This window comes from Salmo trutta, chromosome 20 (genome assembly GCF_901001165.1).
Source record: "Salmo trutta chromosome 20, fSalTru1.1, whole genome shotgun sequence".
NCBI classification, from domain to species: domain Eukaryota; kingdom Metazoa; phylum Chordata; class Actinopteri; order Salmoniformes; family Salmonidae; genus Salmo; species Salmo trutta.
In genome coordinates, this window is record NC_042976.1 from 812,177 (window position 1) to 824,374 (window position 12,198).

The 12,198-nt window shown below is 48.6% G+C and overlaps 1 protein-coding gene across 4 annotated transcripts in view; it reads left to right on the forward strand.

The window, feature by feature from the left end:
- trpm2 (transient receptor potential cation channel, subfamily M, member 2) overlaps nucleotides 1-11,940 on the forward strand; it is an 84,734-nt gene extending 72,794 nt beyond the window's left edge. For all 4 annotated transcript variants that reach the window (XM_029701946.1, XM_029701945.1, XM_029701948.1 and 1 more), the window contains 11 exons: nucleotides 969-1,101; nucleotides 4,394-4,481; nucleotides 4,575-4,662; nucleotides 4,789-4,955; nucleotides 6,316-6,377; nucleotides 6,810-6,839; nucleotides 6,940-7,026; nucleotides 8,554-8,632; nucleotides 8,834-8,935; nucleotides 9,970-10,086; nucleotides 11,151-11,940. In XM_029701946.1, coding sequence (XP_029557806.1) covers nucleotides 969-1,101; nucleotides 4,394-4,481; nucleotides 4,575-4,662; nucleotides 4,789-4,955; nucleotides 6,316-6,377; nucleotides 6,810-6,839; nucleotides 6,940-7,026; nucleotides 8,554-8,632; nucleotides 8,834-8,935; nucleotides 9,970-10,086; nucleotides 11,151-11,276 — 1,079 coding nt within the window. In that variant the 3' untranslated portion in view covers nucleotides 11,277-11,940. The remainder of the gene's footprint in view (nucleotides 1-968; nucleotides 1,102-4,393; nucleotides 4,482-4,574; nucleotides 4,663-4,788; nucleotides 4,956-6,315; nucleotides 6,378-6,809; nucleotides 6,840-6,939; nucleotides 7,027-8,553; nucleotides 8,633-8,833; nucleotides 8,936-9,969; nucleotides 10,087-11,150) is intronic.
- The last annotated feature ends 258 nt before the right edge of the window (nucleotides 11,941-12,198 follow it).

Here is a 12,198-nt window from a genome sequence, read left to right on the forward strand (position 1 = left end):
TCCACTCTCCTCCTCTCCTCTCCACTGTCCTCCTCTCCTTTCTACACCTCTCCACTCTCCTCCTCTCTTCTCCACTCTCCTCCACTCCTCTCCTCTCTTCATCTCCACTCTCTTCAACTCCTCGCAACTCTCCTCCACTCTTCTCCTCTCTCATCTCCTCTCTTCTCCTCTCTTTTCTCCACTCTCCTCCACTCCTCTCCACTCTCTTCTCCTCTCTATTCTCCACTCTCTTCTCCTCTCTCTTCTCCTCTATTCTCCACTCTCGTCTCCACTCTCCTCCTCTCCACTCTCTTCCTCTCTCCTCTCAACTCTCCTCCACTCCTCTCCACTCTCCTCTCTTCTCTCATCTCCACCTCTCCTCTCCACTCTCCTCCTCTCCTCTCTCCTCTCCTCTTCACTTTCCTCTCCACTCTCTCCACTGTTCTTTCCACTCACCTCTTCTCCTCTCCTCCTCTCCTCCTATCGACTGTCCTTTCTAATCTCCTCCTCTCTGCTTTTCTCTCCACTCTCCTCCTTTCCTCTCTTCCTCTCCACACTCCTACTCTCCAACCTCCTCCACTCTCCTCCTCTCCACTCTCCTCCTCTCCACTCTCTTCCTCTCCACTCTCCTCCTCTCCACTCTCCTCCTCTCCACTCTCCTACTCTCCAACCTTCCCCACTCTCCTCCTCTCCACTCTCCTCCTCTCCACTCTCCTACTCTCCACTCCTACTCTCCAACCTTCTCCACTCTCCTCCTCTCCACTCTCCTACTCTCCTCCTCTCCACTCTCCTCCTCTCCACACTCCTACTCTCCAACCTTCCCCACTCTCCTCCTCTCCACTCTCCTCCTCTCCACTCTGCTCCTCTCCACACTTCTACTCTCCAAACTTCTCCACTCTCCTCCTCTCCACTCTCCTCATCTCCTCTCCACTCTCCTCCTCTCCACTCTCCTCCTCTCCTCCTCTCCACTCTCCTCCTCTCCTTTCCAGAGGAGGAGCTGCCTGAGGCAGAGGAGGAAGAGTTGTTGTCGTGGGAATCCTTTATGAAGGATAACTACCTTCTCTCCTGTAGACAGCGGCAAAGCCAGAGCATGGAGCACCGTACCACAGACACCGCTGACAAGTAACTTATTCATGTATTTGTATGAAGTGTGTTTTCTGCAAAACATGACCAACCTGGGTACTACTCTGTTCCAACCGCAGTCCAACTGGTCTTGTCTGGCCTGTTGTTGAACAGCCTGGCACGTAGGGTTGAAAATGAGGACGTGTCGTCGTCCCCACAGGGTTAGGATCTGTGTGATTCAGTGTCGTCCCCCCCAGGGTTAGGATCTGTGTGATTCAGTGTTGTCCCACAGGGTTAGGATCTGTGTGATTCAGTGTCGTCCCCCCCAGGGTTAGGATCTGTGTGATTCAGTGTCGTCCCCCCCGGGTTAGGATCTGTGTGATTCGGTGTCGTCGTCCCCCAGGGTTAGGATCTGTGTGATTCAGTGTCTCCCCCCAGGGTTAGGATCTGTGTGATTCAGTGTCGTCCCCCCCCAGGGTTAGGATCTGTGTGATTCAGTGTCGTCCCCCCCCCCAGGGTTAGGATCTGTGTGATTCAGTGTCGTCCCCCCCCAGGGTTAGGATCTGTGTGATTCAGTGTCTCCCCCCAGGGTTAGGATCTGTGTGATTCAGTCTCGTCCCCCAGGGTTAGGATCTGTGTGATTCAGTGTCGTCCCCCCCCAGGGTTAGGATCTGTGTGATTCAGTGTCGTCCCCCCCAGGGTTAGGATCTGTGTGATTCAGTGTCGTCCCCCAGGGTTAGGATCTGTGTGATTCAGTGTCGTCCCCCCCAGGGTTAGGATCTGTGTGATTCAGTGTCGTCCCCCCAGGGTTAGGATCTGTGTGATTCAGTGTCGTCCCCCCCCCCAGGGTTAGGATCTGTGTGATTCAGTGTCGTCGTCCCCAGGGTTAGGATCTGTGTGATTCAGTGTCTCCCCCCCCCAGGGTTAGGATCTGTGTGATTCAGTGTCGTCCCCCTCCAGGGTTAGGATCTGTGTGATTCAGTGTCGTTCCCCCCCCAGGGTTAGGATCTGTGTGATTCAGTGTCGTCCCCCAGGGTTAGGATCTGTGTGATTCAGTCTCGTCCCCCAGGGTTAGGATCTGTGTGATTCAGTGTCTCCCCCCAGGGTTAGGATCTGTGTGATTCAGTGTCGTCCCCCAGGGTTAGGATCTGTGTGATTCAGTGTCGTCCCCCCCCAGGGTTAGGATCTGTGTGATTCAGTGTCGTCCCCCCCCCAGGGTTAGGATCTGTGTGATTCAGTGTCGTCCCCCCAAGGGTTAGGATCTGTGTGATTCAGTGTCGATCCCCCCAGGGTTAGGATCTGTGTGATTCAGTGTCGATCCCCCCAGGGTTAGGATCTGTGTGATTCAGTGTCCCCCCCCAGGGTTAGGATCTGTGTGATTGTGTCGTCCCAGGGTTAGGATCTGTGTGATTCAGTGTCGTCCCCCAAGGGTTAGGATCTGTGTGATTCAATGTCGATCCCCCCAGGGTTAGGATCTGTGTGATTCAGTGTCGTCGCCCCCCAGGGTTAGGATCTGTGTGATTCAGTGTCGTCGTCCCCCAGGCTTAGGATCTGTGTGATTCAGTGTCGTTGTCCCCCAGGGTTAGGATCTGTGTGATTCAGTGTCACCTCCCAGGGTTAGGATCTGTGTGATTCAGTGTCGTCCCCTCCCCAGGGTTAGGATCTGTGTGATTCAGTGTCGTCCCCTCCCCAGGGTTAGGATCTGTGTGATTCAGTGTCGTCCCCCCAGGGTTAGGATCTGTGTGATTCAGTGTCGTCCCCCCAGGGTTAGGATCTGTGTGATTCAGTGTCCCCCCCCCCCCAGGGTTAGGATCTGTGTGATTGTGTCGTCCCAGGGTTAGGATCTGTGTGATTCAGTGTCGTTGTCCCCCAGGGTTAGGATCTGTGTGATTCAGTGTCACCCCCCAGGGTTAGGATCTGTGTGATTCAGTGTCGTCCCCTCCCCAGGGTTAGGATCTGTGTGATTCAGTGTCGTCCCCTCCCCAGGGTTAGGATCTGTGTGATTCAGTGTCGTCCCCCCCAGGGTTAGGATCTGTGTGATTCAGTGTCGTCCCCCCAGGGTTAGGATCTGTGTGATTCAGTGTCCCCCCCCCAGGGTTAGGATCTGTGTGATTGTGTCGTCCCAGGGTTAGGATCTGTGTGATTCAGTGTCGTCCCCTCAGGGTTAGGATCTGTGTGATTCAGTGTCCCCCCCCCCCCCCAGGGTTAGGATCTGTGTGATTCAGTGTCGTCCCCCAGGGTTAGGATCTGTGTGATTCAGTGTCGTCCCCCCCCCCCCGGGTTAGGATCTGTGTGATTCAGTGTCTCCCCCCAGGGTTAGGATCTGTGTGATTCAGTGTCTCCCCGCAGGGTTAGGATCTGTGTGATTCAGTGTCGTCCCCCAGGGTTAGGATCTGTGTGATTCAGTGTCGTCCCCCCCAGGGTTAGGATCTGTGTGATTCAGTGTCGTCCCCCCAAGGGTTAGGATCTGTGTGATTCAATGTCGATCCCCCCAGGGTTAGGATCTGTGTGATTCAGTGTCGTCGTCCCCCAGGGTTAGGATCTGTGTGATTCAGTGTCGTCGTCCCCCAGGGTTAGGATCTGTGTGATTCAGTGTCGTTGTCCCCAAGGGTTAGGATCTGTGTGATTCAGTGTCACCTCCCAGGGTTAGGATCTGTGTGATTCAGTGTCGTCCCCTCCCCAGGGTTAGGATCTGTGTGATTCAGTGTCGTCCCCTCCCCAGGGTTAGGATCTGTGTGATTCAGTGTCGTCCCCTCCCCAGGGTTAGGATCTGTGTGATTCAGTGTCGTCCCCCCCAGGGTTAGGATCTGTGTGATTCAGTGTCGTCCCCCCAGGGTTAGGATCTGTGTGATTCAGTGTCCCCCCCCCAGGGTTAGGATCTGTGTGATTGTGTCGTCCCAGGGTTAGGATCTGTGTGATTCAGTGTCGTCCCCCCAGGGTTAGGATCTGTGTGATTCAGTGTCGTCCCCCCCCCCCCCCAGGGTTAGGATCTGTGTGATTCAGTGTCGTCCCCCAGGGTTAGGATCTGTGTGATTCAGTGTCGTCCCCCCCCCCCCGGGTTAGGATCTGTGTGATTCAGTGTCTCCCCCCAGGGTTAGGATCTGTGTGATTCAGTGTCTCCCCGCAGGGTTAGGATCTGTGTGATTCAGTGTCGTCCCCCAGGGTTAGGATTTGTGTGATTCAGTGTCGTCGTCCCCCAGGGTTAGGATCTGTGTGATTCAGTGTCGTCGTCCCCCCGGGTTAGGATATGTGTGATTCAGTGTCGTCGTCTCCCAGGGTTAGGATCTGTGTGATTCAGTGTCGTCCCCCCCCCGGGTTAGGATCTGTGTGATTCAGTGTCGTCGTCCCCCAGGGTTGGCACCATGGCAGAGCTGCTACAGAGGGAGGAGTCCATCGGGTCGGTTGCATTAGTGAAGAGATTGACCAGACTAGAGGAGCAGGTATTGACCCTCACATCACTTTACCCATCACTCTGAATTACTGTGTTTATAAAGTTATAAACACATTCAGGACTATTGTTCTCACTTCTCCAGGTCTCCCAGTCAGCCAGAGCTCTCCAGTGGATCATGGACACCCTGAAAGCTCAGGGTCTACACTCTAAAGAGGAGGCTCCACAGCTTGGTGAGGTCCTGATTTCTGGAATAGAACATTATTCCCCCCCTCTCACTGGACTCTGTTTCTGTAGATACCGTAAATACTGTGATAGATAGCTGTATTTACATGTTGTCCTATGTATGATCTATCTAGCCTCACCTGGTAAGCTGAAGACGTCTGAAAGTGAACCCAATGAACCCCATAGACAGGAGAAGTCAGAGAGAGAGAAGACGTTTTACCATGTCAACGCCCGGCGTCTGGACTACCCTGACAGTACCATCCCTCGCTTCCCCGTTCTTGAGGAGAAGGTGCCCTGGGAGGTGCCTGACTATAACTCCTAGAGGAGAAAGTGCCCTGGGAGGTGCCTGACTGTAACTCCTAGAGGAGAAGGTGCCCTAGGAGGTTCCTGACTTTAACTCCTAGAGGAGAAGGTGCCCTGGGAGGTGCCTGACTAATATTATAACTCCTAGAGGAGAAGGTGCCCTGCGAGGTGCCTGACTATAACTCCTAGAAGAGAAGGTGCCCTGGGAGGTGCCTGACTAATATTATAACTCCTAGAGGACAAGGTCCCCTGGGAGGTTCCTGACTATAACTCCTAGAAGAGAAGGTGCCCATTGAGGTGCCTGACTAATATTATAACTCCTAGAGGAGAAGGTGCCCTGGGAGGTGCCTGACTAATATTATAACTCCTAGAGGAGAAGGTGCCCTGGGAGGTGCCTGACTATAACTCCTAGAGGAGAAGGTGCCCTGGGGGGTGCCTGACTAATATTATAACTCCTAGAGGAGAAGGTGCCCTGGGAGGTGCCTGACTAATATTATAACTCCTAGAGGAGAAGGTGCCCTGGGAGGTGCCTGACTAATATTATAACTCCTAGAGGAGAAGGCGCCCTGGGAGGTTCCTGACTATAACTCCTAGAGGAGAAGGTGCCCTGGGAGGTGCCTGACCAATATTATAACTCCTAGAGGAGAAGGTGCCCTGGGAGGTGCCTGACTATAACTCCTAGAGGAGAAGGTGCCCTGGGGGGTGCCTGACTAATATTATAACTCCTAGAGGAGAAGGTGCCCTGGGAGGTGCCTGACTAATATTATAACTCCTAGAGGAGAAGGTGCCCTGGGAGGTTCCTGACTAATATTATAACTCCTAGAGGAGAATGTGCCCTGGGAGGTGCCTGACTGTAACTCCTAGAGGAGAAGGTGCCCTGGGAGGTGCCTGACTATAACTCCTAGAGGAGAAAGTGCCCTGGGAGGTGCCTGACTAATATTATAACTCCTAGAGGAGAAGGTGCCCTAGGAGGTGCCTGACTAATATTATAACTCCTAGAAGAGAAGGTGCCCTGGGAGGTGCCTGACTAATATTATAACTGCTAGAGGAGAAGGTGCCCTGGGAGGTGCCTGACTATAACTCCTAGAGGAGAAGGTGCCCTGGGAGGTGCCTGACTAATATTACCTCATAGTTATCATGTTACCTCACAGTAGAGTTACTAAGGCTGTGTCTGAAATTGCACCCTGTTCCTATAGGTCACTTCTTTTGACCGGAGCACATAGCAGTAGGGCACTGTACAGGAATACGAGTCATTTCAGACACAGCTGAGTTACTGCAGTTGAACATCTCCAGAAGTTTCTAATGATGTTGTTATGTGTTTTATAATGGTTTCAATAAATATATCTCCTCTGTTCCAGGTTGACTTCATCCTTTACAATCCTCCTGTTCTGAATGGAGACAGCCAGGAGCAGATAGATGGGTGAGTTGTTTGGGCCAGGAGCAGATAGATGGGTGAGTTGTTTGGGCCAGGAGCAGATAGACGGGTGAGTTGTTTGGGCCAGGAGAAGATAGACGGGTGAGTTGTTTGGGCCAGGAGCAGATAGATGGGTGAGTTGTTTGGGCCAGGAGCAGATAGACGGGTGAGTTGTTTGGGCCAGGAGCACATAGATGCGTGAGTTGTTTGGGCCAGGAGCAGATAGATGGGTGAGTTGTTTGGGCCAGGAGCAGATAGATGGGTGAGTTGTTTGGGCCAGGAACAGATAGACGGGTGAGTTGTTTGGGCCAGGAGATGATAGATGGGTGAGTTGTTTGGGCCAGGAGCAGGTAGATGAGGAGTCCACAGTGTAATTCTTCCTCTGGTATCTCATGACATTATGTGTCTGTTTCATCCCACTCTGCTTTCCGCCCTCAGATCAGAACCTGATTCTGTAAAGAGTTACAGGTATGAAGACACCACATAACACTTAGAAACAGTTTATAGCCATGTTTTAATCAATGTGTTTAGTTGCCTAATATCAGTCATTTCTAACGTCTGGGTGTAGAAACCCAGCAGGCAGGACAGGCATGAAGGGAAGAGGATCGCTGACGTGTCTGGGTCCAAACCTGATCGTGGACCCTGTCCTCACACGGTACGAGGCTCCACAGATAGATAACAACTTATCATGCGTTCCAAATGGCACCCTGTTCCCTATATAGTGCACTACATTTAACTAGAGCACTATGGGCCCTGGTCAATAGTAGTGCACTACATTTAACTAGAACCCTATGGGCCCTGGTCAATAGTAGTGCACTACATTTAACTAGAACCTTATGGGCCCTGGTCAATAGTAGTGTACTACGTAGGGAATAGGGTGCCATTTGGGAAACAGTCGTAGTTTAGTTAGCTAGAGGATAAACCATCTGTTGTTGATGATGTAGTGAGAGATCTGGTTTAATAGGTTATATATTATATTAACCTGTTGTTGTTGATGTAGTTAGAGTTGTGGTTTAATAGTTTATATATTATATTAACCTGTTGTTGATGATGTAGTGAGAGATCTGCTTTAATAGTTTATATATTATATTAACCTGTTGTTGTTGATGTAGTGGGAGATCTGCTTTAATAGTTTATATATTATATTAACCTGTTGTTGATGATGTAGTGAGAGATCTGCTTTAATAGTTTATATATTATATTAACCTGTTGTTGATGATGTAGTGAGAGATCTGCTTTAATAGGTTATATATTATATTAACCTGTTGATGTAGTGAGAGATCTGCTTTAATAGTTTATATATTATATTAACCTGTTGATGATGATGATGTAGTGGGAGATCTGCTTTAATAGTTTATATATTATATTAACCTGTTGTTGTTGATGTAGTGAGAGATCTGCTTTAATAGTTTATATATTATATTAACCTGTTGTTGTTGATGTAGTGAGAGATCTGCTTTAATAGTTTATATATTATATTAACCTGTTGTTGTTGATGTAGTGGGAGATCTGCTTTAATAGTTTATATATTATATTAACCTGTTGTTGATGATGTAGTGAGAGATCTGCTTTAATAGTTTATATATTATATTAACCTGTTGTTGTTGATGTAGTGGGAGATCTGCTTTAATAGTTTATATATTATATTAACCTGTTGATGTAGTGAGAGATCTGCTTTAATAGTTTATATATTATATTAACCTGTTGATGATGTAGTGAGAGATCTGCTTTAATAGGTTATATATTATATTAACCTGTTGTTGATGACATAGTGAGAGATCTGCTTTAATAGGTTATATATTATATTAACCTGTTGTTGATGATGTAGTGAGAGATCTGCTTTAATAGTTTATATATTATATTAACCTGTTGTTGATGATGTAGTGAGAGATCTGCTTTAATAGTTTATATATTATATTAACCTGTTGATGATGATGTAGTGAGAGATCTGGTTTAATAGGTTATATATTATATTAACCTGTTGATGATGATGTAGTGAGAGATCTGGTTTAATAGGTTATATATTATATTAACCTGTTGATGATGATGTAGTGAGAGACCTGTTGTTGTTGTTGATCTCCAGCTGGAGAGATAGTGAGAGATCTGCTTTAATAGGTTATATATTATATTAACCTGTTGATGATGATGTAGTGAGAGACCTGTTGTTGTTGTTGATCTCCAGCTGGAGAGATAGTGAGAGATCTGCTCTGGAGTTCCTGGCGGTCTGGGACCAGGAGGACGGGCTCTGGACACTTCCTGGGGTGAGTACAGGGGGCTGGGCAGAATGTACAGGATGTGGACTCTGTGTGCATTGATAAAAGCCTTTTACATAGTCGACAAATAAAGAAATAATCATCTTTATACTCTATTTGAGGAAGCTTGGAGATCGAGGTTCTATGACGTGAACTTATTAAATCCGAGAGTGTTGATACCTACTGACAAACTTTTCTGTTTCCTTCAAGGGTCCTGTCCAATCAGACGAGCCCCTGCCAGACAGATTACTGAGGATTATGGGACAGAAGATCTATGACAGGATAAAAACTAAGGTGGTAGAGGGAACTAAGGTACACCTGATTGGTTACCTGCTCCTCAAGCTTAATAGAAGCCCTATAGCTGCTGTCAGCATGACCACAGATTCTACTGGATACTGTTGTGTCTTCCCTGTGGCTCAGTTGGTAGAGCATGGTGTTTGCAACGCGAGCATGGTGTTTGCAACGCCAGGGTTGTGGGTTCGATTCCCATGGGGGGCCAGTACAAAAAAAAAAAAAAGCCCAAAAAAATATACTAAAATAAATACCCCAAAAAATGTATGAAATGTCTGCATTCACTACTGTAAGTCGCTCTGAATAAGAGTGTCTGCTAAATGACTAAAATGTAAATGTAAATGTACTGCAAGCACCAAACCGCTAATGTAAAAAGTCTATTAATTGAAAATGACAGTCTCTCATGTTATTGTTCTAGTTTGTAGCTGTGCTAGTCAAATCAAATTAAAACAAGTCAAAGTGAATTTGTCACGTGCACAGGATACAGCAGGTGGAAACAGCACAGTGGAATGCACTAACACGGAGGGCTCTATTCAACCTGTATTGCTGAAGCGTTACAGATTGAGCCTTAGAAATGAAAAGGTCATTTTAAATTGAGCTGACAATGCAGCAGCGTTCACCGTGAATGCAGTCTCCGCTAACGTGGGAATATTTTCTTTAAAAGCTGTAATGACTATAACCAGCGATCTGATTTGTGAATCCTGGCCTAAGTCAGAAAACAGTAAAAACACTATATACTGGTCAATACCAATATCAATGCAGGGATACTGGTGACAGCTGAGGTCAGTGGCTGTACCTTTAGGGGGGGGGGGGGGGTACTGTCACGTCCTGACCAGCAGAGGGAGTATTGTATTAGTTTTGGTCTGGACGTGGCAGAGGGTTTGTGTTTTGTATGTTTTCTACGTTCTGTCTAGTTTACTTTTTCTATGTTTAGGTTTGGGTGTTGGACTCTCAATTGGAGGCAGGTTTTGCTAGTTGCCTCTGATTGAGAGTCCTATATATAGGTGTGTGTTTGGTTTGGGTTTTGTACCTGTACCTTTACCTGCGTCCTGCAGGTCCACGACGGCTACGTAGATGACGTCAGGAATACAGACGATGCATGGGTAGAAACTACAGTCCTGACCATCCATCTAGACAGGAGAAGTCTACTGATGGCTGATATCAACCGCATGGTGAGAACACACACGGCAACACTTCCCCTATTACATGCTATATCCTATCCTTCCAGAACACCGTACTCCACAACACTTCCCCTATTACATGCTATATCCTATCCTCCCGGAACACCATACTCCACAACACTTCTCCTATAACAGGTTAGAGTTAGTAGTCTGGGCTGTGGTGCTGGTCCATGGGGTTAGTAGTCTGGGCTGTGGTGCTGGTCCAGTGGGTTAGTAGACTGGGCTGTGGTGCTGGTCCAGTGGGTTAGTAGTCTGGGCTGTGGTGCTGGTCCAGTGGGTTAGTAGACTGGGCTGTGGTGCTGGTCCAGTGGGTTAGTAGTCTGGGCTGTGGTGCTGGTCCAGTGAGTTAGTAGTCTGGGCTGTGGTGCTGGTCCAGTGGGTTAGTAGTCTGGGCTGTGGTGCTGGTCCAGTGGGTTAGTAGTCTGGGCTGTGGTGCTGGTCCAGTGAGTTAGTAGTCTGGGCTGTGGTGCTGGTCCAGTGGGTTAGTAGTCTGGGCTGTGGTGCTGGTCCAGTGGGTTAGTAGTCTGGGCTGTGGTGCTGGTCCAGTGGGTTAGTAGTCTGGGCTGTGGTGCTGGTCCAGTGGGTTAGAGTTAGTAGTCTGGGCTGTGGTGCTGGTCCAGTGGGTTAGTAGTCTGGGCTGTGGTGCTGGTCCAGTGGGTTAGTAGTCTGGGCTGTGGTGCTGGTCCATGGGGTTAGTAGTCTGGGCTGTGGTGCTGGTCCAGTGGGTTAGTAGACTGGGCTGTGGTGCTGGTCCAGTGGGTTAGTAGTCTGGGCTGTGGTGCTGGTCCAGTGGGTTAGTAGACTGGGCTGTGGTGCTGGTCCAGTGGGTTAGTAGTCTGGGCTGTGGTGCTGGTCCAGTGGGTTAGTAGTCTGGGCTGTGGTGCTGGTCCAGTGGGTTAGTAGTCTGGGCTGTGGTGCTGGTCCAGTGGGTTAGTAGTCTGGGCTGTGGTGCTGGTCCAGTGGGTTAGAGTTAGTAGACTGGGCTGTGTGGTGCTGGTCCAGTGGGTTAGTTCTATAAAGTGTAGTATGAATACTGTATGTTTTCTCCCCTCCAGGCTGAGAATACCCTGGGCTGTGTGGAGCTGGTCCAGTGGATGGAGGTGAGCAGCAGGACCAGGATGTGTTCTTACCAGAGAGATGCTCTGAGACGGGTGGCCGAGCTGCACCAGAGGACCTTCTAACTTCACCAGAGGACCTTCTAACTTCACCAGAGGACCTTCTAGCTTCACCAGAGGACCTTCTAGCTTCACCAGAGGACCTTCTAGCTTCACCAGAGGACCTTCTAGTTGCACCAGAGGACCTTCTAGTTGCACCAGAAGACCTTCTAGCTGCACCAGAGGACCTTCTAGCTGCACCAGTGGACCTTCTAGCTGCACCAGTGGACCTTCTAGCTGCACCAGAGGACCTTCTAGCTGCACCAGAGGACCTTCTAGCTAGAAAGAGGACCCATACTGTACTGGTTAGAGTACTGTTGAGATACGCTGTACTGGTTAGAGTACTATTGAGTTATAATAATGTAAGAGACATGTCGGAGGACCATATCAAATCAAATCACATTTTATTGGTCACATACACGTGTTTAGCAGATCTTACTGCGGATGTAACGAAATGCTCCTAAATATGTCTTCCTTCACTGTGAGATACAATATGTATATATTTGATATAGTTCATATACCGTAACGTAGTGTATACTGTTTAATGGAAGTTCAGATTAAAAGAGGACACTGACGTATCAGATATGAGCAAGCAAACTGGATTAGACCAGTTAGCCTATAATGATGTCACGTCCTGACCAGCAGAGGGAGTAATTGTATTCGTATTGGTCAGGATGTGGCAGAGGGTTTGTGTTGTGTGTAGGTTCTAGGTAGGTTTTCTATGTGTAGGTTGGGTGCTGGGCTCTCAATTGGAGGCAGGTGTTTCTAGTTGCCTCTGATTGGGAGTCCTATAAACAGGTGTGTGTTTTTCTTTGTGGTTGTGGGTAGTTGTTTGTGAGCACTGCCACACTGTTCTTGTCGTGAGTATTGTTTATTCCCTGTGGATGCTTTGCTTGTGTTTTATTAAAAAGATGAGTATCCACATTCCCGCTGCGTATTGGTCCTCCCT